Consider the following 25,901-nt stretch of genomic DNA (forward strand, 5'->3'; position numbering starts at 1 on the left):
AAACGTGAGAAACCTAAGCGGAACACGCCTTAAAAAGGCTTAAAACTAGTCATTAAGATCTTGCGTTGCCACTCAAGATTGTAAACTTGTTTTTAATGATTTTAGTTTGAGAGCACAAGATGTGATTAGGAACAAAACTCAATTTTGAGTACAGATTTCCTTAGTTCTTGACAACTATTTTGAAAATGGTAAGCTATGAGCTTAAATAGGCTTAGTTTTGAAGTATTTTGTTTGCTTTGGAGTCCAGTGGATTAAAAGTTAATTGACTGATAAACAGTAAATATTGTTTTGACTAGAAGTTTATGATTTAAATCTTTTTATGGCTAGTATAAAGTCTTGCCGGGGAACACAATTTGTGGCTTCTATGGTGTCGCTATGCCACCAAGTTAGAGTGAACTGCCGGCTACATTAAGGATGATTTTGGTCCATTTTTATGCTGCAAAATGAAATTCTCAGCATCATGTTTTCTGGTTCATGAAAACTTGTTATTTAGATCCTGCAAATCAATATTTCCATCAAAATGCTGTGCAAGCCTTATTATCCAGTATAGTACAAATCGGTTTATCAATCAAAAATCCGTCCCTAGGTCAGTTTGACTCTGACTTGATGACAGATTCGATTTAAATCTGACTCTAAGTCAGAGTCACGCCTAATCCGACACTATGAGTCAAAATCACGACAAATCCAGTACCATGTAAGAGTCACGCTGAATCCGACACCACTTTGGTTTGATGCCAGATTTCGGGTTGACTATCCGACTTGTGCTCTTCGGGTATAAATTATACTGGATTTAGCGATCATATCCCGAGTGGACAAAAATACGTTACAACTAGTTAATGGCAAGTTAATGTCCAGTTGATCACTAGTTCTAATGTACTTTTGTCCACTCGGGTATGATATAAGTTCAGATTCATTTTGAACTGTTTTGGATTATTTGAATGAAATTGAAACTTGAGCTTGTGATGCTCATAACTTGATCCATTTTTTGGGATTCGAACTTTGATTTTGAAGACTCTTTCTACTTACAACCTTTAATTCAAATTAAAGTACAACATTCAGTCCAACTATATGCATTTAAGATCATGGATTCAATATTGCAGTTGGACCTGTCCACAATAAAATGTCAATCACTTCCACAAGACACAGTGCCAGCACTTGAAAATTTAACTTTTAAGTCCAACAACTTCATTTTTTTTCAATATTCACAAATATTTTATTACCAAATCTAACTTAAAAGCCTTAAAATTAGCAATCCTTAATCATACACATAATTTTAATTGAGATATTAAAATGCCAAACATGTTTGAACATCACCAGGCACACAAGCTCTAGCACTTATATCAAAAATTTGTTCAGCTGCACAATCAAACCAAACTGGTACTTCAAGCATGCACATATAAAATCGTCCACAATTATCAGGATGTACTCCAAATCTGATTATTTCATCTGTACAATTTGGTGTGAAAAGTGGAGTTGGGTTGAGTGGTGCTGAGGCGATTGCGACGATGAAGGCGATGAGGATGATGAGGAATGCTGTGGAATTAAGGAAGTAGGTTAATGTTAAGTTTGGGAAGAATTTTATTTTTTTTAATGTTCCTTACTTTTCATTTTGAGTTATTTTCGAGACGTAGGCAGTTAGACTTCAATTTTAAGAACTATACTGATGGATATGTTCTTAAAATTTGAGCATTTTATACCTAAAACTTATCTTATCACATTTTAAACTTCATTTGATAATAAAATTGAAAATCTCGTGCTTTTAACGCTAATTTTTTTGTTGTTGTTGGGTCTGCGATAAATCAGGTGCTGTAAATAAATTTAAACAGAATCAATTATAATTTTAATTTTTTGATAGCTTCTCAGTAACTGGTTGATTCTTAGTAAAGTGCACTTGAATTTTATATTTTGATACTCTTAAGCTTGCATATACCGTTATAAATTGTATGAATGTTGATAAATTGCTGATTAATAATTGAACTTTATTTTTTTCTTCTGAAATGGACAACTCTTATTGCTATCGGAGCACTTAAAATGGACTAACTCTTAAGATGCCCTTGATCAAACTTGATATGAATAGCTTGATGCTTTGTTTTTATTTATTTTTCCAATATTTCTTGTCAATAAAATGGATTCCGGAAAGCACACGATGTATTAGTGGTCAAGAATCCGGTCTCAAGGAATAGAAGGAAGCTGTCAATAGAGACAGTATTGCATTTGGTATTGACAATTGGTAGGCGAAAGCCGGTGTTAGAACCAGCTTTAGGCAACATCTTTGGGAGGCCATGGATCACACTTAATCTGTACGGCCACTGAAGTAAAGTAAGTAATCAGGTCCCAAACCGACTTGGCTCTGAGACCCTATTCTTGAGGTCGGGTTTCATTGAATCTAGTCTTTAGCCATAGTCTCGCTGGGTAGGGATCGTTTTCTTAGTATAAACCTATCCCTTGCTAAATCCTTCACCTATCCTAAGGTATACCGTAATGGTTAGCAACACTAATGTGCTGTCAAAAAAAAAATTGGAAATGCAATTTCGGTCGAGGCTTACCACGAAAGTGTGCTACGAACACAAAGGTTGCCAACCAGTGACCTAGATTGTGCCAAGCGTGGGTCCAATCCTTTGGGATCCTTTTGTCAGCCACGCAATACACCTTTCGGGTATTTAGTTTAATTCCGCAATCTAATCCATCCTATATTCTCTGAATCTGATAAGCCTCAAAATGCATCTGATTTAATTACATTTTTATTGTAAATTTCAGGGTCAATTTTAATTAATTTTTTTTTTTTAAATTTTTGACTAAAATAAGCTCCGTTATCTCGACTCTCCGCCAAGCCAATTTCCTGTCTATAACGAGAATATCAAAAAATTATTAATTAAAATTGTGACTTGATATTTTCTCTCACTGCAAATTTTTCAAGTGTCTTAATTATTGGGAAATGTGAACTTGAAAATGTAAAGATGAAGATTATTTTTGTTGTGGGTCATTTTTGAGGGTGTGGCACATGTGCATGGCTTTGTGTCTAATTTGGACTTGAGTCTACACTAATACTCGGCTACATCCTTAAAAAGCCCCTCTCGAAGAACCTCAAAAATATTGTCAAATTTAAGGCAATTTATCATCCAAATTCTCAACCAAACCTCCAACTAGGGGTGTGTTCCTTCCACTCACAAGGACATTAATGCCCTCCTCCATATGAATATAAAATATGTTTATCCATTCTGGTTGCGATTTCATCATTTATTTATTTTACATTATCATTTATATTCTTGGAAATGAATAAGGAAAAGGAATTTTTGCTATTTCATTGTGTGATTTTCTCCATTCGTTTCCACTATTTTTTATTTGATGAATGAGTGGATCGTGGATATAAGTCTAGAGGTTCTTAATCGATTCTTAATAATATTGATTTAGGCAAAGTGTTGATTGGGTGTTGAAGTGGGTTGGTGGTGGAATGGTTTAGTGGTATGGTAGCTAATTATTGTGATGTCCGACCCTACGATCGTGGGTTCGAGACTCGGCAGGTGATAATTTTTCAATTGTCCTTTTTCGAATCCATATATTCAAGCTAGGGCTACGCAGTGCCGTCGTAAAGATTAGTTACGAGACTGCTCAATGACATGTCTGGCCCTAATGACTAGTTTTGACCCATTTCTATAACAAAATTTGTAGATCGCCTATTGGTAATTGGCAAGCGGTAGCCATCGATAGAGCTAGCTTCAGGAACCAACTGAGACAGGCCATGGATCACACTTGATCTGTACGGCCAGCGAAGTAAGTAAGTATGTAGATCGCCGCATTAAGTCGCTCGAAAATGCAGCTGCATAGCATTTCCTTTTAATGCTACAAACAGTGATGGCATCAAAAGAGTCGTTCTGATTCCACTGTAAACTGTAGATCTAATGCGTGCGTAGAGGTCTGGTTCAGCTCTGGATCTTAATAATCTGATTAGTTAAAGGATGCTCGTTCAGTAGGGTTCGACGAAGAATCGAAGACATGCGTTTCCAGCATATTAGATTGGCTGTTCTGCAGTTTTTGGCTGTTTGTTGTAGTTCAGTTAAAACTGCAGACCTGCTTGTTATGTCTACAGACCTGCAATTTTCGACGAACTCTAATTTTTAAAACATAAAATTCTTCGAATTTCAAGAACCCCCAAAAAATTCCTTATAAAATGAACACTTAAAAATATGAATAATAAAATCCACACATCTACAACACAATCAGAATATGTAGACGTAAAAGCGGAAATTCTAATGGCGAAAATGTTGAGAGAATGATGATGATCATTTATATTACGTAAAAAAGGAAAAATTATATTTCTATTCTATTGAGAACATAATAATAGTAATGAATAGGGAAGTAGCATATATACACGAAATATGGAAATTCCTTTTTATATCCACAACAACTGAAGCAGCAGCAGCAATAAAGTAAAAAATGGAAGAATCATTCTTGAAGTAGTCATGGTCTCATACCAAAATTTTCATGTATTGTTATTGTATTTATGACTCAAAGTTCCATTTCCATTTTTGCTTCTCTTTTTTTTTTTCATAAATAGAATTTCCACATACATGGAATATTTTTCGCGCATTCATATGTCAGGAAAGGATTAATATTCGTAGGAAATTTATATCCTTTAATAGGCATCGTACACTGCATTGTGAGTGGATTCTTTTCTAAGCATGATATTTTGTGGTGTCTACTGTGTAGATGGTAGATGGATTGTCTTGGAGCTACATCTTTGCTTGGCTGACTAACATGATGGAAAGTGACTTAAGGTATGGTCATAGTTTGGTAGTCAACTGGGGATGGTATGTTGAGTTAATCCTAGTCATTTAAGAGCAGGTGCTTCCAAAATGTTAGGGAAGAGGTGGAGGTTGAGGGTTTGACTCCCAAAACAATCCTGAATTCTTCGTTGCTAATGTGTAACTTGAGGACTAATAAATTTAATTGAGGCTGAAAAGAAGTCACAATAATAAGGTCTTTTTTGAAAATGAATATGGGAAATGGGAGGGGTGGAGTTGTGTAGGTTCGGAATTTTTCGGAATGGATCAGACCCTAGCAATGGAACCCTAGCAAAATCTAGGATTTTTTCCAAAAAATTGAGGTTTTGAACCTCAGACCCTTACCCCTGAACATGCCGCTGGTCAGTACTGGGTAACAGTAATCCATGAACATCCTATAAAATCTCCTAAATCCAATCTTTTCACCTCACAGACCAGCAAATAGCCCTTAATAATCAATGTTATTCGTCATCAATCCTAAAGTGACCAGAGAAATGTGTCCAAACCCAAATGTCCCTAAATGCGCCTTAGTCACACCCTAAACAAGTATCCCCATGCCTTACCTACCATCCACCGTTATACGATTGTGCAAATAATAGATGTGCTCTTCCACTCGGTTCCACAAACGCTTTATTTCCGTTTCATGAATCTCATTCACTGTCTGCGATTTTTCATAGATGCAGGAATGAAAAAAAGAGAAAAAAGAACGTAGAAAACAGGCAGCCAGGAAAATTAAAAGGCAGTTTGAGATATGAGGTGGTGAAAATTCCTTTTCATGTGTATGAATAAGAGACGGTCGACGGTGACTATTATGATGTTAGATATTCAACTTCAAAATAATAATTATTCCATGCATCATGGATGCAATAAAAAATATATTCGAGTCGAGACGATGCAATGAGACATGAATGGAAATGGCATAAACTCATTTTAGCAATGGCGAGTTTTATGTTTTTTAATTTTAATGGGGACATAAAAGTGCTGCTTTTTTTTGCACGCTGCATTCATACGAACATTAATTAAATATTTTTTTTTGTGTGTTGACTTTGAATTGGCACTTGAGGAAGGGATTGACGTTGGAATTTTTGTAGTGATTTTTGATAAAATTTTAGTGGAATTGGGAAATATTGAAGCTGAGCTGCATATTGTCCAAAGCTGTGCTGTATATTGTCCAAAGCTGAGCAACATATTGTACAAAGCTGAGCTACATATTGTCCAAAGCTGTGCTGTATTTTGTCCAAAGCTAAGTTGCATATTGTCCAAAGCTGAGCTGCATATTGTCCTACGCTGAGTTGCATATTGTCCAAAGTTGAGCTGTATATTTCCCAAAGCTGAGCTGCATATTGTCTAAAACTGAGTTGCATAATGTCCAAAGCTGAGCTGCAATTTAATCCAAAGCTGAGCTGCATATTGTCCAAAACTGAGTTGCATAATGTCCAAAGCTGAGCTGCATATTGTCCAAAGCTGAGTTGCATTTTTTCCAAAGCTGAGTTGCATAATACCTTGAGCTGAGCTTAATATTGTCTAAAGCTGAGCTTAAAGATGAGCTTCACTTTGCCTAAAGCTGAGCTGCAATTTCACCCAAAGCCGAGCTTAATTGCGTCTAATTCCAACTGTTTACGCTTATACTTATCTCAAATATTATAGCCACCGATTGAAGTCACAAAAAAGTCTCATCTTTTTTTGTTTTAATTGCCACTCTCCATGACAGCATTTTGTGTTGATTTCCTGCTTCTTTTTTGCACCCTTTAACTTCAAAAATCTCTCGCTTTTTATCTTATTTCATCCCGTAATTGAATAAATTATTCATCAGACAGTGACATAAAGTGGCTCTTAAAATATGCACGAAATTCTGTGCATTTTTTAATTCCTGCAATACAGCGACAGTTTTTTTGACAAGCTGAGAAACTTATTTACAGTCCAGATGTTATTGGATCACAATTTAGGACGAATTTCCAGCATAAAGTTTCGGTTATTTCGAACGAGTTTTTCAAATTCTACCTGGAAACTGTCATGCATGCAGGAAGCATATGGACATATGTAATATGGAAATGAGTAGCTAGCAGGTAGCCGAAATATAATCTCGTCCATGTCCAGGACATTAAACACAGCATAAAGAATCGACATTTTGTTAAGGAACGATATTAAAATATCAGAATTGACTATAAAAGGCTTTATGTATGTGTGGATGTAATGTCGCTTGACAGAGACGAAAAGGGTCAAACAATATTTTATGTTCTGTTAAGGATATAAAGAAGGATTGATGATGATGAGGATCGGCAAAAAAAAGGGGTCGAAGGGTTTAATTATTGTTCCCTTGACGGAACGGTCAGTAAATTTTTATTTTTCAACCCTTCACATTTTTTACGATTATGGCCATGTAGAAGTAGCATTGAACACGCGTTTTAGACACAAACATCTACAAATGGTCACATAAAGTTCCTTGTACCGCACATGTGTCTTGAAAATAATTAAAATTTTCATTCCATCCATTCATCCCACACAGGCTATGCACATCCATCTTTGTTTTTTTGTAAATACCATTTTCCTCCTTTTATGCTGAATATGCTCATTAATGTTTAAAATTACTTCAAATTTTTATCTTTTTTTCATTCACTTTTAGATCATATGACAAGATTCATTGCTGATGTGTGTGAATGGGTGACTTATGTGATGACTAGACGCAAGTTCTTTGGCCTTTTGGTAATTATATCGAGAAGGATTTAATATGGATGTTTTGGATTGTTCAGATTATGGAGGAAAGATAAGGAAGTAAAAGTTCTTTGTGGTACTAAAATGGCTGAGAGTTTAGATTCTTAATTTGGGGTTTTTTAAAATGAAGGATATGCTTTTAAGGAACAAAATTATGCTTTCTATAATTACTATAATTAGTCTTAGACAGAGCTTGAAGTCAAATCTGATTTTGTATTAAAAAGTAGACTTTGAGCTCTGGTCTTTGATCAGTTCGGCAGTCTCATCAAAATAATCCCGAATGGACAATAGCAAGTAAATGTCTCTTAATCAAGATATACCTAAGAACTCGTCATTAAACTCGACATTATCTTGACTTCATCTAGTTATAATGTATTTTTGTCAAATATGGATAGTTTCGGAATTCATTATAGGTTGCATATTATTTGACAAATCATTGTACCTAAGCCAATCTACGGCCACAAGAATTTATCTATTCAGATCATTGAGATCCAAAGCTGCGTTAGGACAATCCACGACTAATAATTGTTTTACAAATGCGGGTGCGCCAGACCTCTACACTCACTGGACCTACAATTTAAAATCGGATAAGAAACTACTCCATTGATGACATCACTGCCTCTAGCCTTCAAAGGATGGCTTTGTACTGCGTTTTAAGTGTATATGATTCGAAAAAGGACTAATGAAAAGTTTCTCTTGCCGAGTCTCGAACCCATGTCCGTTTGATCGGTATCACAATAACTAGTAATCAAAGTACTAAACCATTCCGCCACCGAGCCATTTCGACTGACACAATCAAAAGCAACACTGTACTTAGAAGAACTTATTGATTTGTTCAACTGATTGCTTCAGCCAGAAGAGCTTAGTGGGTGCTGTACAGGAGGACTGCGACTTTGATTCAGACTCTAGTACTAGTAAAGCTTGAAAATGTGCCCAAAATAAATTCTTAAATCTGAATTAACTTCAAATATTCCTCAAATATCAGGTTACGACTCAAAACATGCTCAAAACTTCCTTCAAGAATCAATCATATCCAATTAATTCCACTAAATTCCATTCATTATCCACAAAATAAAAACAATAGTCTCGTCATTAAGACATATTAATAGAGAGAGATCCAAAAAAGAGGTAAATACATATCCGCACATGCTTCACAACTCTTTATTGACAATCAGGGATGAAGTATGTACTTTATTTTTAATATTTCACTCAACAGCACGCAAACAGATGTGAATTGTTTGAGCTAAACGAGAAGTAAAATTTATGACATCCAAAAAAAAAGAGAATCTTTTGTTCATGCCTTGAAAAACAGCAAAAGAATGGAAAAATTTTGTTGGAAGTAAATTTTAAGACAATAGACAAGCGTGGTAAACTTTTGTTGGATATAAGAAACTCAATACTTAATGCCATTAGACGATAGCAAATAGTTTCGTAATTTTTCAGTCTCAAAAAACAATTTTCTATTCAATTTTACATCCACAAAATATAATAAAATGTATATCAAAACCATACGAGCACATAGAGTTTGATTTAATGAATAAGAATTGAAAGATAATAAGGAAAAATGTAATCGAGAATGGATTTTCAGATGGTGAATCTCACAGAAGTTGAGGAAAAAATTGTGAAATATAAAGATTAAATGCGGAAAAGATATTTTTTGGTGGATATAACTGGAATTTTTGAGGTTAGTGGGATGTGGTCTTGCGGTTTGTATGGTAAAGGTATCCAAGAACTTTGAAAAAAAAATAAATTAGCTTTTAACTTTGATTAAAATTCAAAAAGCTTCAATGAACATAATTAAATTGGTTAATGATTTTTGAAACATTTAAAAATTCAAATATTTTTGACCGTTAAAAATTCAAATATTTTTGAATTGTTAAAAATTCAAATCAACTTTCGCACATGACAGGTTAAAGATTCAAATATTTTTTAACCGTTAAAAAATTCAAAAACTTTTTAAATCTTAAAAATGAAACAAATGTTCAAAAATTCAAAAATAATTTGTCCGTTATGGTAAGGATATCCAAAATTCTGAAAAATTATTTTTTGACCGTTAAAAATTCAAATATTTTTTGAACGGTTAAAAATTCAAATATTTTTTGACCGTTAAAGATTCAAATTTATTTTGACCGTTAAAGATTCAAATATTTATTCACAGTTAAAAATTCAAATCTTTTTTGACCGTTAAAAATTCAAATGAAAATTGAAACAATTTTAAAACAGAACCTAGAAAATCGCTTCAAATTCTGCAAGATATATCAAATCCCTACTTCCACTTCCATCAGTTTCCTTGAAAAAATATGATGAATTGATGAAAAATCTTTATTTGATAATATACAATCGAAGTAGAACAGAACAGAAAAAAGAAAGATGATGGAACTACATCATCAATAGAAATTCAACATTTTCCATATTCTTTGTGCTATTTTTCGAGGATAATAATAACAACAATAGTAGTAATGATAGTAAATGAATGAGATTGTAAAATTGTTTGAATTGAAGAAATTTGATATTGAAAATTTTAGATTGAAAAGAAAATTTGTTGACAACGCAGATGGAACTAAAAAGATGAGTATGGAAGCTTTTAAATATTCTTTTAGGAACAATTGTTGTTTAATTTTATATATTGTTTGGTAAATTTAAATAATTTTGAGAAAAAGGATTTCAAGGTAAGTGTCTCAAATTATTTAAAATGGCTGAAAAAGAAATTGAAGAATTTTTTTTTTTTTGAAATTGAAACTAATTTTAAAATTTAATTTTGAAAATTAAAAAGTTAATTATTAAAAAAAAAAACAATTATTTTTTTAAAAATGAACAATATTTTTAAAAAATAAAATAATTTTTTTAATTTAAAAACAAACAAATTTGAAATTTAAATTTAAATTTTAATTACTTTTTGTTTCTTTTTTAAATTTCAGCAAAATTTTAAGAATTTTTATTTGATTTTTTTAAATATTCTTTTTAGATTTTAATTTTAGAATTATTAAACTTTTAAAACTCAAAAACTATTGCTTAAAATTTTATAATTTTTTTTTATAAATTTAACTCAGCATTTATGTCTTTATTATTCCATACCTTAACGTATACTGCTGTAATTAGAAAACACTGAAAAAATCTATTAAAAAATGAGAAGGTACAACAAAGGTAAATGAGAGATTTGAAATTGAAATTTTAGGGAAGGGGAACTGCTTACTATTCTTATAAGTTAATATAGTTCATCTACCTTAAAAAAAAAACATTTTTAGGAAAACAAAATTTGTCAATAAGCAGCATGTATTCTGTATAAAATACTACATATTCTTTACGCACTATTCATTAATGCCTGTTTTTTTGAGAAATAAACAATTTGTCAACTAATATTTATTTAGCTGTTTTTTTCCTATAATTTTTCTCAAGAAATTCGCCAGAAATAGATTCAAAAACAGACATCCATCATATTGCGGATAATGAAAATTAACTGAATCTACTTTAAATTAACGTTTCCAGAAGTCCCCGAGACCGGGACCGAGACTTCCCGGAATATTTCCAAGACCGACAATATTCGAGAAGTCTGAAGCTCGGTGCCGGCATCGGGAATCATTACTTTATATCTATATGTATTATTGTTACTCCATGTCAAGAAAGAATGAACTGAAGCTGTTTAAACACTGTTTTTTTTTTATTGTTTATAATGCGTGGATATATTTTGAATGATGTAGTAACTTGAAATTGGGCTAGACACATGCTATCGATTGTTGGTTTTGTAATGACGAAAAGGTTATAAAGGTGTTTGGTAATAACTTAAAAATAGTATAGTCTGTTACATATAAGTAGAGCTGTAGCCGAGTTACTAGACAGAAGATACATAATATCAAACCTCTCAGTTGTAATTCTATTGGTTCGAATCCCACAGAGCAGAATATTCCATTTTATACCTAAAGAGTTGATCAGGGCTCTAACCCGGGTTCGATTCCTGGAATAATCAAGTCAAATTTTGGATTCGTATCTACTGTTTTAGTCATGCCATCTCAGTTTGTGTTAATCGGGATAAACAGATTGTGGTTGCATTGATATACCTCGGGTCATACAATTGTTCAGATTTTGGAATCATTATTACTGTTGTTATAAATAAGTCATTTTGAAACCGAGTTTGGGAAGGTTTGGTCTCGGTCCAGAAATCGGATATTTGTCGAAGCCTAGACTTTGCATAATTCTCTTGTAGTCTCCGTCCCGGTCTTTGTCTTGGAATTTTGTCAAAATCGAGACTTCGGGAAACTTCAGCTGTAATAGCCTCTGGCTAGTCATTTTGAAATTGTTAATAAAATTAAGACATTACAATAGTTCGATTCCCACCTGAGATTCTCAATTCTGTCAGTTACAACATCAACATTCCTTAATGTCTCGCAAAGAACCAAATTTAAAATCAGACAAAAATCAACTTCAAAAAAAAGTAACATTCATGCATACTCTTTCAAATCAACGACAAATTGCATCAGCAACCGCATCAAAAAAAGTATAAAAAGTCTCAATTAAACTTCAAACAGGCAGCACTTGCATAATTAAACAACAATTGAGTCGGCAATCATCAAAAGAAGTCGGCGAGAACAAAAAAAGAGTAGAAATTCAGGCATGAAACATAATTAAATTTTCATGTAGCGTCCATGTGCTGACTGTGTTGAATTAGCCATTTTGTAATTTCATATTTCTCATTTGCTCACCCACAACATGGACATGAATGAGGACGGCAAAAAAAAAGTGGAATGAGGGATAAAATTTTGTGTTGGACTTCCTTTCGTCCTATTGTTTTCTCTCGATGCTATTCAATCCTTTTTGCGTATGTATATGTGCAGCACATATGAGTAAACATTTATGCTTCTCATGCTCTGCTAGAAATTCTCATTTCCCCTCATGAAATAACTGCAAGAATATTCTATGTGTGATGTAGAAAGACGGGGAAGTTCGAATAAAAAGAGAGAATCATGTGTGCATGCATGAAGTACTAGATTTCTACTCATGGAAATACCTATATGAATTTTTGATGTGATTTTAATGAGATTCTTATTAGATGTGGTGGAATTTTGATGAATTTGATGTTGCTTGACATTTTATTTTGAGGGGATTCATATTGATTTTATCCGATCTTATGTTGCTTACATTGCTGGACGTACAGATCAATTGTGAACAATGGGATTAAAATTTTAACTTTTAATTAAAGATGAAGGCTTTGCTTGATCTACACATTTTAAAAAAGACAGATTCTCATTTGACTATGCTGCAATATGAAGCAGGGGCTAAGCATGATCCCCTCCCTTTTTATAACCCTGCACCAGTTCTGGACATGAATCTTCAATTTAGGAAGGTTTTTTGATACAAAAATCCCAAAATATCGGCTAAATTTCACACAAAAAATGCAATTGCATCCAAATCTCTTCCAAAAATTTCTGACTACCTCCCTGCTATCTAGGCTTGGATCACCAGCCCTCAGACCTTTTTGAGAACATGAAGATGCTTCTAAATGTCCTTAAATTAAGTGAGGATTTGAACCACATTCATAAATTGAGTTCACAACCTCTATCTTCGCCTTTTATGTATTTTAAAGGTAGTCTAGGATGCAAAACTGATCAAATGATCAAAAATAATCAAAATTAATTTGATTCCAACAATTCAGCAACTCCACAATTTCAATTTCCTTCAATAAATTTGAAAAATTCCAAAAATCCGCTTCTTAGAAATGTTGAATAAAAATTAAACTCGATCATGTGCGTGCTGTGGTGAAATACTTCATCCTCAAATCAAATAAATCACAGGTAAGTTATTCTCACCACACCTGAAGTACTTTTACCTGTGGTATTTCTGGTTGCCTAGCTACCAGGTTTAAAATTTCATTTTTTTTTTTAATTTGAAGCTTTTTTAAATTGATTTATTTTTTGCAATTTGAGGGTTTTTAATGCAGAATAATCTGGAAAATTGACATCCAAGTGTTGATTATGCTGATAAGAATTAGATTTGGGGCTTTTAAATATTAAATTTAATTGAGGGTAATAATAATTAAAAATATTCTCTAAAAATTTTACAAAAATTTTAATTTTTAAATTTATTTCAATTTTTTAAATCTGAAATTTGATTTTTTTAAATTTATAAAATGAAATTTAAAATATTTTTTAAAATTTTTCAAATTAAAATTTTAAATTACATATTTTGAAACTTTTTAAAAAAATTATTTTTTAAAGTTTTATTTTAAAACTATTTTTTTTTACTTTAAATTCACAATTTAAAAATTGAACTGATATTAAATTTAAATTTTTTAAAATTAATTTTATGTTTTGAATAAATTTAAATTTTGAATTATTAAAATATTAGTTTTCAAATTTTGAATTTTTTTAAAATTTAAATATGAAAATTTCTTTTATCAAAAAATCTTAATTTCTATCAAATTTCTTTGAAAGTTTAATAAATTTTTGCAAAAAAATTGAAAAATCCATTACAAAATCACATGATTTCACTCATTTCCTTGCAACAGCATTTAATGCTCTCCCGAAAAACTCAATGATATCACTCAGTATATAGATTAGCTTCAACGCGGAAAAATGAGTCAGCAGTAAGTTTTATCAAGCATTCCTCTCAACACAATGATACACACAGCTAAATGAGTAAACGGACAAGACTTTATTTCGGGTATGAAGCTTAAAAAACATTTATTTAGCTGAAATATAAATTGACGCACATGCTTATAAATATGACGATTATCGGGGGGACTGAAAAGACCTGAAAAGTACCTTGAGAAATTCTCAGGAAATTCAAAAAACTTGAATAAATAAAAAAAAAGTCCAAACAATATTTTTTTTTTAAATTAAACGATTATTTTTTATTGATTGATTTTTTTATAATCATCGTTTCAAACGTACACTACTTTTTTTATTATTTTATCTACAGAATCCATTAAATATGCAATTTTTTACGTCAATTTTTTATTTTTTTCTTATGACAAAAATGCTCCAAGAATCGAAACAAATTTTTCACATTTTTTTTTTCATTTTCTTCTTTTTTCGATTGCAAAATAAAATCTTTTTTTTTTTTTTATTTTCTATAAAGTACGTTTTTTCCATTTATTGTATATGAGAAGAATGTTTTAATGCCTTTTTTTTTGTTCATCTTTCATATCTTTTTGGGGTGCTTTGTATGAGGGGGGTCATTTGGGGTCATCTATTATCAAATTTCAATTTTTTTTAATTTTTTTAAATTTGAAATTTTTTAAAATTTGAATTTTACAATTAATTTTTTAATTTTAAATTTAAATTTAAAAATTTGAATTTTTATTTTTTAAAATTTAAATTTCAAAAATTTGAATTTTTTAATTTTTAATAAAGTTTCAAAAATTTGAGTGTTTAAATTTCAAAAATTTCAATTTTTAAAAATAAAATTTTAAAATTTTTAAAAAATTAATTTTTTTTATTTTAAATTCAAAAATTCAAATTTTAAATTTTCAAAAAATCAACTTTTTAACACCCCATAACCCCCCTCACAAGACCCCACTCCTAATGCATAAATTGTTTCATTTTTTTGGAATAGAAAGGAATTTAAGAGGAGAGAAATTTGATTTTTTTTTTGTTTATATAAAAATGAACTTAACTAAATTTTTTAATATATAATTATTTTTTCATAATTTCTATCAATTTGCGTCTATGTCTGTTGTGGATGTGGGCTTGTGTGTCTTACATTTAAACATTACATTTAGTCACTTAAATTATGTTTTTTAATTACTTTAATTGATTTCATTTTTTTTTTCATTATTTCAAATATACAACATTTTTTAATAGTAATAATCTACAAAAAATTGGGATTTTCTAATTAAATGTTCATCATCATCCGTTAATTTAAGTATTTATAGTTCTTGTGTCTAATCAACTAGGCATGAATTAAGTATGTATATAGTTTATAGCAATTAATTAATTATTATAGGAATAATTTCATTTATCATTCGAATTCAAATTTTCCTTTTTTTAATTTAAATAGATTACAACTCAATTTTCCACAGTGGTTTTTTTATTTATAAAATTAATGAACAATTATTCATCCTTTTTAGGGCAATTTTAAGGTTATGTTGACATAACCTCAAATATTTAAACCTAGGACCCCCAAAGGATTTTCCACTATAATTTAACTGTGTATCTTAAATTCTAAAAACTTTTTTTTGTAATATTGCAATTAGTTCATTTACTTACAACTGGCTTCATTTTCATATTTCTTACTTAAAATGAGGATTTTTTTTTATTATTTTTAAAATTAATTATTGACTGACCATCGAGATTTTTATTGTTAAACATTAAATTTTTTTTATTATTTTCTGTGTGCTGCTTATTTGTTTTTTGTGTTTAAAATACCCTGTTGTTTGGTGATAGAGATTTATTTTTCTTTGTCTTTTTTGCTATTTTTTTTTTGTGAATTTTTATTCTTAAATATTTTAAGTAGAAATTTTATTCTCGACTTTATTTGTACATTTTATTAAATGAATCATTTAAGTAGTGTCCTTTATACAGTTAGACGGTAAGTAAATACACAGTCATTATGAATTTTTCTTGTGTCTTTTTTAAGTTTTTTTGTTTTTTAAAAAATGGAAATTTTTTTTTGTTTTGTTGAGAAAAATTTGAATTTTTTTGCATTTAACGGTCGTTTTTTTATTGAATTTCTTTTATTTTAAAACATCTTAAAAATTTACGAATTCAATTTTGAAAATTTCAAATTTGAAAAATCCGTTAAAATTTCAAATTTGAAAAATTCTTTAAAAATTCAAATTTGAAAAGTTCGTTAAAATTTCAAATTTGAAAAAAATTATTTGAAATTCAAAATTGAAACTTTTGTTGAAGATTTAAATAAAAAATAGCCGTTAAAAATTCAAAAAAGTTAAAAATTTCATTAAAATCAACTAAAATGCTCAAAAATAGAATAAAAATTAATACTTTTTCAATTTAAAAATTGTTGTTAAGTAAATTGTTAGTACAATTAATAAGTTTCAATAAAAATCAGTCTCTCAAATAAATTTTTTTCATTATAAAAAACGTGTTCGGTCTTTTTCATCATTATTTTAAACCATTTCCACCCCATGAAGATAGCTTTTTTAAAAAAATTATTATTTTTTAAAAAATAAAAATAAAAACTAAACAAACAGAACTAAAAATGCGAAATTAATCGGTGCATTAAAATAAGAAACATGTTTTAAAAAAAATTTAACGCAACGTTAACAAAAAAGAAATTTGACATAAAAAAAAACATTGACATTTTTTCACTTTCTTCTCAGTTTCAATTAGCGCGCAAAAAAGGCAACCAAAAATATGAAAACTAAATTTTTATTTTTAATAAACAACTTTCTATCATTACTAATATTATCATTATTTGTGCCTAAAAACATCAACTTAAACGTTTTTTTTTTTTAAATTTCGAAAAAAAGGAATTTTTACAATTTTTTTTATTTTGGGAACATGAGCTGCTTTTAGTGACTATTTATACAAGTTTCCTCACTTTTTTTTGGGTTAATTTATCTTCAATTTTCACAATTCAATCATCAAAATTGCTAAAATTTCCCATTTTTTTCGGCCAACCCCTCAGTAATTTACAATTTTTCAGCAATTTTAAATAGCAATTTGGGAAATTTTAAGTACAATTTGACTTTTTCCTAATAATTATGGAAAACCTCCCTAAAATAAAGGGGGTTGTCCGTAAAAATCAGGAAATTTTCCCCATCAAACAATATTTTTTCCATAGCATTCTGTCGTCATCCTTAAGTCCATCTAATTTATACAATTCAAATTTCATTTCTTACATAATTTTGTCTACAATTTTCAATTTTTTTTGATACATCAGAATTTATTTTAATTTATTTTACAGGTTTTTGTCTATACATCCTCTAACTTCTCGTCCTCTAACTCTTATTTCCTTTGGTTTCGCTCGAATGCCTCTCAAATAAATTACTTCTTATCCATATTGCGTCTGTCTTGCGAGTATCGACAAAGTGGAAATTTTGAAACTTTTCCATATACTTGTGCCTTAAAAATTTCAAAATTTTCAGTTCATCAACGTCTATAAAATCACTAAATTCGTGTTCCTTTATAATTTTGGTTGGACTAGCATTGCATGTGTATGTTTGGAATTCCATTAGAAAATCCTCGACATGAGTCGATTAGGTGGCATTTCATAGGCCCATGGTGGGGCAAAGAGTCATGCATTCTGCTCTTCCTTTATCATACCCTGAGATTGATTAGAATTCTCGTCCATATTACGGCTAAGTCCATTTGGCATTCCACCCATACTTAGACTACTGATGGAACTACCATTACTATTACAATTGAGATTAAGTGCGGCGGCTGTTGAGAGATTTGTTGGATTATTTTGTGAAGCACCAAGTTGTAGTCCTAGCTGTTGCATGTTTGGTGGTAGGAGCATATTATGTTGTTGTTGATTATTACCTTGTAGCTTGCCTTGATTTACGACACATTTTCTCATATGCTTCTCAAGTGTCGATGGTACACTGAATGGCATCTCACAGAATCGACATCGATAGACATCCTTGCCCAGTCGACCGTGTGTCTTCATGTGACGTGTCAATTTTGAACTTTGTGCACAGGCATAGCTACACAATTCACATTTGTATGGCTTCTCGCCTGTATGCGATCGTCGATGAACTGTCAAGTTTGAGCAATTCTTAAATACTTTACCACAATATTCGCATGTATCGTTACGCCTTGATTTCTCCTTGGCTGGTGGATGAAGTGGATTTTGGTGGTTGGCATTCATGCCTTGAGGCAATTTGGCTTTTAAATTTTCCAACAACGCTTCGTTACGATGGAAGTTTGACAAATTCCACCATCCATCATTTCCTTCCATTTTAAGACGTTTTGAGGCATCAAATGGATTCTCAAATGGATTAAATAATGGAACTTGTGGTAATTGGGCATTTTGGTGGTGTTGCATGATATTCTTAGCAATTAGCTCTTCCTTAAGACGTAATGCAGCTGGAAAGCCATTTAATTTCTCAGCTAATCCAGGAATTGACAGCGATGTATTATTATTATCACGATCCTTACTTGTCAAATGAAGTTTTAATGCATTCTCAGACTCTTGGAGTGCCTGCTTATATGCTTCAGAATATTGTGCAATATTTGACAATCCAAACTTATCCATAAGTTCACCAACAAGTGATGCTGCACGATTTGCATGATGTTGTTGCAGCAGTTCCTTATCTCTAACACTAATGTTACTTTGAATACCAGACATACTTAAATCTTCAGCTTCCTCATCATTCTCATCATCAATGTCATCCTCATTCATCTCTTCGGCCTCTGCCTCCTCATCATCTAAATCATCAGGTGAATCCTCATTCTCTGTCTCAACCGATCCTGAATTACTAGCACGATCTTCAGGCGAACGATGTAGTCTCATGTGACGACGCAATTGTGATGCTTGAACGCATGTAAAATCACAGCTTGTGCATTTATAAATATCCTCGCCCGTATGAATACGTCGATGTACAATGAGATTACTTTGGAATCTAAATTTCTTATTGCAAAATTCACATGTATGAATGGCATCGACATTCTGTTGTGATGATGATTTTGGTGGCGTTGATGCGGAACGTGGTGTTGCTGTTATTGCCATACCATTCTCAGATGTCATATCATTGTGCTTTTCTGGTGGCGTTAAGCTCTGTGGTCGGGAATTATTTGTTAATGGTGTTGGTGGTAATTGATGTGATGGTGATGGACTGGCAAAATTTGGTGAGTGCTGTTTACGTGGACTTGGTGAGCTTGGTGTAACACCAATACTACCACCTGGACTCGTTGTACCAGCTAATTGACGTAATCGTTGTGAATAGAAATCTAAGTGAGGTTCCATTGTTGGTATTTGTGGAATATTCATTTTTCCTGATGATGATGATGATGGTGGACGTTCTGGAACATTTTGTCCAAATTGTGCCTGATTATGATTTAATTGATTTGCAGCAGCAACGGCAGCAGCTGCTAAATTTAATCCATGATGTCTAAATTGTTCAAATTGTTCCATACGAAAGTCATGAGGTCGTGAAAACAATGGTCCATGTGGAACTAATTGACTTTGTGACAATGCTGGAAGTGGCATACGTAATAATCCAAATGGATTACCATGTAAATCAGGTGGTGGTAATAATGGATGATGACGTAAACTGGGAGGCGGTAAATTTTGTTGTTGCTGTTGTGCTTGCTGTTGCTGTTGCAATGATTGGCCGGAACCATTTGAGGAACTCGTTGAACACGTTGAACTGCCACTGAGATTATTACTTGACGATGATGATGATGATGATGACGATGATTTTGTTTGATTTTGCTGTTGATTTGCATTTGACGTTTCCACGTAAATCTTTACGCCATGTGAGTGCTGAACGTGCTGTACCAATCGCCATGCTGAGCTATATTTTGTCTTACATGTTGAGCATACGTAGTTTGATGGTTCTGTGAATGTACAAAAAAATATGGATTTTTAGTCAAAAAATATTCATAAAAATAAAATCAAAGTCATGGTTCTGTTGTGACAAAAGGAATCTGCATCAAATCACGCAGTATGGAACATCCACAATGACATTTTCAATGTTGCGATCATAAAAAAGAGAAGTGGATTTTTTATTGCATTTTTTTATTCATGATTTTTTAAAAGATGAATGGGATTTGAGGGTATATAGATGATGTACATCTATGCTTGCCACTTTTTTGAACGATTTAGATCAAATAGTTTTATTTGATTCGTGATCCGTAGCTTAATAAATCAAAAAAACTTTTCGAAGTGGAGCCGCCATTTTGAAATTTTCAAAAAAAAGTTCGTTAAATTTCCAGCCATTTTGGAAGTCACCAACAGTGCCTCATTTACTCATTCATGAATGCAGTTGCAGCAGTAAAATTCACAGTAATCACTGCGTTGGTCATAAAATAAAAACTCACATTCATGACGGTTTATGATACTTCCATGCATACATATTTCATTGTTTGATTGTCCCCGGGAATTTTTTTTCCTTCCTTCATCACAAATAAATAAAAAAAAAAATCTTTACGAGGCTTGAAGCATAAACAAAGCATAAAAAAAATTATTTTTCTGTCGCTCGATTCATATCAGTTACATGACATAAATGCATTGATATAAACATTCGAAAATGTACACAACAATAAAAAAATCCAGACGATTGTTTGTGTTTCTGTCCGATATTAGCTGCATATTTTCGCGAATTTTAATTAATATTCTCGTTAATTAAAATATGTTTAATATGCAGCAGCGGCATCACATCTATTGAAAAAAATGTTTATCATACAGCTACACATAATTATTATTATTATTACTATGTTGGTCGACATCAAATTTCAATAAAATTAATAAAATAATGTATCCCGTATTGATATCAATGTAATAAGTTCGGGGCTGTATATGTACGACATTGCGTATATTAATTAATTTTTATTAAATGTTGTTGATACAACAATAAATATTGCTGGTCGTCAATTTAAAATTGGAAAATTTGTGATTTTTTTGTTGCTGTGCCTTGATACATCATGTACTTTGTTGATTAGACTTGTTGTACATGCGTTGAATTATTTCATATAATTTTAAGAAATTAAATTTCTTTTTTTTTCGCGTCTTTTGATGCGACAGAAATTTTAGCCTTGACTTTTTTTCGCACATGTGTTTGGCAATGATTGATAATTTTAAATGATATCAATGCTTGCCATCTTTTTGAACAAGTTGGCATTGAAATTGACTGTTAAATTGCTTTAATTAAGGAATTATTCAAGAAATACTTTTCGAAGTGAGAAGATGCAAAATTTCAAATTCAAAAAATCCGTTAAAAACAATTTTCATCATCTAATGCGCTTAATTCATCAATCTAACCATAAATCAACAATTCAAGCTATAATTGTGTAATTTCATGAAACTTATTTCCCTTTTATAGCCCACTATCCATGATGGTGTACGTCAATCACAATATTTTCATTCTCATTTCATCATTAATTAAATTTAAATGTAATCAAATAAATAAAAACGTTTTTTTGTGGGACTTGATGGCAGTCACATAGGATTATGATGTGTGTATTCACATATATAGCGATCGGCCCACAAAATGAGAGATTTTCACTTTCCATAAATTCTCGACAGAAAAAACCGCAACACGACAAAGTTTCCATTGTATGCAAATTTTACAGCATTCCATGACGTTTGTTTAAAGCGTTGGTGCCGTTTTTTTTTTCGTCCATTTTTATATGCTGTGTGACTTGAGGATGAGGAACATTAAAATTTTCCACAATGATACAATTTAATTCACAGGTTGGACATTTTTGCTGTTCTGTTTCAAATTGTCGCGACCATTCGCAAAAGGCATTATGCATTATGTGATCATCAAGACAACGAATGATGTTGATGATGATGGCAATCACAGTACATCAATAAATTACAATAAAATTATGGTTGAGAATTGAATAAATTTTCGTGTTGTGTCTCCTCTATCTCCTTTTTTAATAATAAAAAAAATATTATTCTATCTCTTCATAAAAATTGTGTGTATAAAGCGACGGACGACAATGACAAATTGCTGATGAATTTCCACCATCGAGATGATTTGATTTGCAAATTTTTTTTCTTTCTTCATTTCCATTCTCTTAACTTCTTGCCAGTTCTTATTTCATTCGATTTCATTTGTTGATGAGATTTTTATGTCATTTTGAGGGACTTTTTGGAGTGGATGATGAGCGATTTGGGTGACTGGATTGGCTACTAAGCTTAGTTGTGCTTCCATAACTAGCTATTGCAGTTCTGATGACTTTAAAGGCTTTATGGAATCTTTCAAAATTTGAATTTTAAAAAACCGTTAAAAATTCAAATCCGAAAAAGTCGTTAAAAATTCAAATTTCAAAAAGCCGTTACAAAATTCAAATGCGCTCCAATCTCCAAAATCCTGACTAAATTCCTCATAAATTTCATAAAATCACAACCATGAATTGCAAAAGATGCAGACATTTGTGGGCAATAAAAGCGAGAGATGCTCGCTTCTAAATTATCATAATTCAATGCAGAGGCGATCAACGGAAATGGCTTTATCAAGGTTTACACAAAGAACAAAAGACAAATGCACACACGAATTTTGGGCTCGTGGATGACTCAAATATCACGTGCAACCCTTTCATTTCCCTGAAAGACAATCGTCTTCAATTCCATATGCCCATCCTCAAAATAAATAAATAAAAATGCTTATAGACATTAAGACACATCATATTTGATGCCCTTAAATTGAAATTCATCCTCTCCTTTCAATTGTATTCATATATAGCACATGCCGCATTATAATAAACTATCGAAATATGATTATTTGTGTACAGGCACAGATATCTGTTTACCAAAACAATTGTCTTTCGCGTCATCCTTTATAAAAATGGATGAGGGCAACAAGACATGAGGGCCCACCAAGCTGTACAGTTTTTTTACCACCCCGAAATTGAGCATTTTTTTATTGATGGGAAATGAATAAAAAAAATCATGACCCACATTTTTTTAATGCTTGCTACCGCGTCCACGTCAATCCAATTGAACTGTTGTCATGCAATTCCAATTAAAAGGTCGATGCTGATGATGATGCCGATGATTTACAAGGATTGTAAATGGGAAGTAATTTTTAATTGACCATCATAATTCATTCTCCCTACATCCTACATTGAACTTGAGTAGATAATTGATTGGAAATTTTCATGTCAATTATCGATGTCATGTCACTCAAGTGAAGCTGGAGAATTTTCCGATTAAATTGTGTTGAATGGAAATTGTGTGCAGCATTTATATCTATCCCCATGTTAGATTGTGGATGGAAAATTTTCCTCTATTTCCGGTGTCTCTTGCATATGCTCATAAATAATTTTTTTTTGTGGCCTGTTTTTTTCTTACTTCCTTTCCAGCCGAAATGAATGCATAAACAGCAGCATTTCCCTTCCATTTGTCGTCATACCAATAATATGACGTAGAATGGCACTACCAACTGCTGCTCACTCACTTCTTCGCTCTTTATTTTCTTAAGCCTTTCACTTAAATCCAATATTAATGTCGAATCCCATTGAATACTATGTGACATTTGGATGTCAAATGCATGCACAACCAGTGATCCAGTGGGAGATTTGTTTTTAATATTTCATGTCGTTGATTGACATCCGCAGAACTTTTAGATATCATATTTCCAACTCTTTTTCTGTGCAATAAATATGTGATTTTATTCAAACTGTTTTTTCCTTTCCTTTTGTCCTTCTTCCTATTTTGTCTTGTTTTTTGTGATGATAGAAAAAAATATGGCAAGTAAGAAAGTCACGGATGGGTGTTGGTATAAGGCGCATTTTTGGAGATAGGGGTTATTTCTTTAAAAATTGAATACAAATTGTGAGGAAATTAAAGTTAATTAAGATTTTTGGAACTAAATACGCAGAAAAGTGTATATTAGTTCAAAAAGCCGACCTGATTGAAATTTAGCTCCACTTCGAAAAGTTTTTTGAGCTGTATTCTTAGCTCTTGATACCTAATAATTTGAAAATTTCTCCATTCGCTTCAAAAAAGTGGCAAAAGTCAACTACAAAAGATCCCAACTCAATAGCCATACCAGAAGTCAACATAACCTCAAAATCCCAAAGTCACATAGACAAAGCACGACAATTTTTCCAATAACTAGACATCAAAAAAAGATGATAAACGTTTTCAGGTCGTATGAATTGGGGGATGTATGACGGTGAATGAAATATTTTGTTCCGTGTTCAAGTCAAAAACATTTGAATGAACGCGATAAGGTATAAAGGTAAAGGAAAGCTGTCATAAAAATGGACTTGATGAAATTTAATATCTTCGACTGCAAACCGCCACTGTCAACAAGAAGAAGGAATTGTATCAGTTAGCATTTATTTATACAACTTTTTTTTATGGAAAACGATTTTCATTCATTCGCAGAACAGAATAAAGCCGAAGAATACAATTTTTCGTGGTTCTGTAGACAATTCATATATGCAGAACATTCACAGCAGGACATAACTGAGAAGAAAATTATGAGAAGACCAACATAGAATTTTATGGATATTTCTCTCGACTATTGTGTCGTTTTGGCTACTGATAAACATCTTAATGTATAGCAATTTTTCAGACTCTTTTTTTTACTTCCAAATGCAATTGCCCTTTATTGCTGCTGTTTTTCATTTCATGCGACCGTTGCCATTAACATTGACCGCAGAATTTACATATTTTATGATTTTTATTTGTATTTTTTTCTATCTCAAATTGTTATTTGATATAATCAGAAAATATATATACAGTTCTGTGGTGCTTAAAGCGAATTTCGCTGTATTTTTTTTTTTTATTTGTGCTTACGCGATTCAATTTGCATTTGATATTTTCTTGGAAGTTGGAAATGGAAATTTTATGTATCCAGTTTGAATTGTGGACATTTTATTGAGAAAATGTTGATTGAAAAAATTGTGGGAATTGGATTGAATTTTTTGAAAATATTTTGAGGTTATGCTGGATATTTTTAGGAGTTTTTAAAGCTGAGCGTCATTAAGGCTGAGAGTTAATAAAGCTGAGCGTCATTAAGGCTGAGCGTTATTCAAGCTGAGTGTTTTTATGGCTGAGCATAACTTAAACTAAGCGTTACTAAAGCAGAGTATTGCTAAGGCTTAGCGTCACTTAAGCTAAGCATCTTTAAGGCTGAGCGTCATTAAAGCTGAGCATTGCTAAGGCTATGCGTCACTCAAGCTGAGCATCATTAAGGCTGAAGGTCACTAAAGCTGAGCATTAATAAGACTAAGCGTCACTCAAGCTGAGCATCATTAAGGCTGAGCGTCACTAAAGCTGAGCGTCATTAAGTCTAAGCGTTACTAACCGATTCAAAACCTATTAAATTTCTACCGCAATAACCTCAACTCCCTTCATATCAATATAGCCGATTATAGAATTAATCTCAGATAATTGTTGCATTAAAAAATCTCAATCATGCTTCACCCACTGAGAATCAAACATCAATCTTTCTGTACATATAAACAAGGAGCAGCATATAAAAAAGTCATCTATATGACGTGATTATTGTTCATTTTTATATATTCCTAACATCATTCCTCCCTCATCCGATTGTTATTGAATTGTTTGTAAAAAAAAGGGAGAAAAAAGTATGTCCAGATAAAGGATTTGTTGCTCTCTCCCCAATTCCTCTTTGACCCATTCTATGACTGTTTTTATTTACATGAAGGCAGTCTATTGTGAATGTTCTATGACTCGGAAAAATCATTGCCATTCTCACATTCACATGTTTGTGGGTGATGAAATATCTACAAATTTTCAAAGTGCTACTTAATGCCCATTCTACAGACTTTAAAAGAAATCATTTAAAGCTTCTGTTTATGGACG

At 31.8% G+C, this 25,901-nt stretch overlaps 1 protein-coding gene and 1 long non-coding RNA gene across 3 annotated transcripts in view; both read right to left on the reverse strand.

Moving 5' to 3' along the window:
- Positions 1-1,258: 1,258 nt before the first annotated feature.
- On the reverse strand, positions 1,259-2,653 carry LOC139086767 (uncharacterized). Its single transcript, XR_011544059.1, has 3 exons — positions 2,547-2,653; positions 1,602-1,806; positions 1,259-1,533 (listed from the first exon to the last, which is right to left on the reverse strand). It is a non-coding gene; the product is annotated as an uncharacterized lncRNA (long non-coding RNA).
- Positions 2,654-16,346: 13,693 nt separating this feature from the next.
- Positions 16,347-25,901, reverse strand: part of Cph (BCL11 transcription factor chronophage) — a 54,646-nt gene continuing 45,091 nt past the window's right edge. For both annotated transcript variants that reach the window (XM_070635306.1, XM_070635305.1), the window contains exon 5: positions 16,347-19,951. In XM_070635306.1, coding sequence (XP_070491407.1) covers positions 17,685-19,951 — 2,267 coding nt within the window. In that variant the 3' untranslated portion in view covers positions 16,347-17,684. The remainder of the gene's footprint in view (positions 19,952-25,901) is intronic.

Source organism: Chironomus tepperi, unplaced genomic scaffold (assembly GCF_022539635.2).
Source record: "Chironomus tepperi strain 1889 unplaced genomic scaffold, CSIRO-AGI_Ctep_v1 contig_88, whole genome shotgun sequence".
Taxonomy (NCBI): domain Eukaryota; kingdom Metazoa; phylum Arthropoda; class Insecta; order Diptera; family Chironomidae; genus Chironomus; species Chironomus tepperi.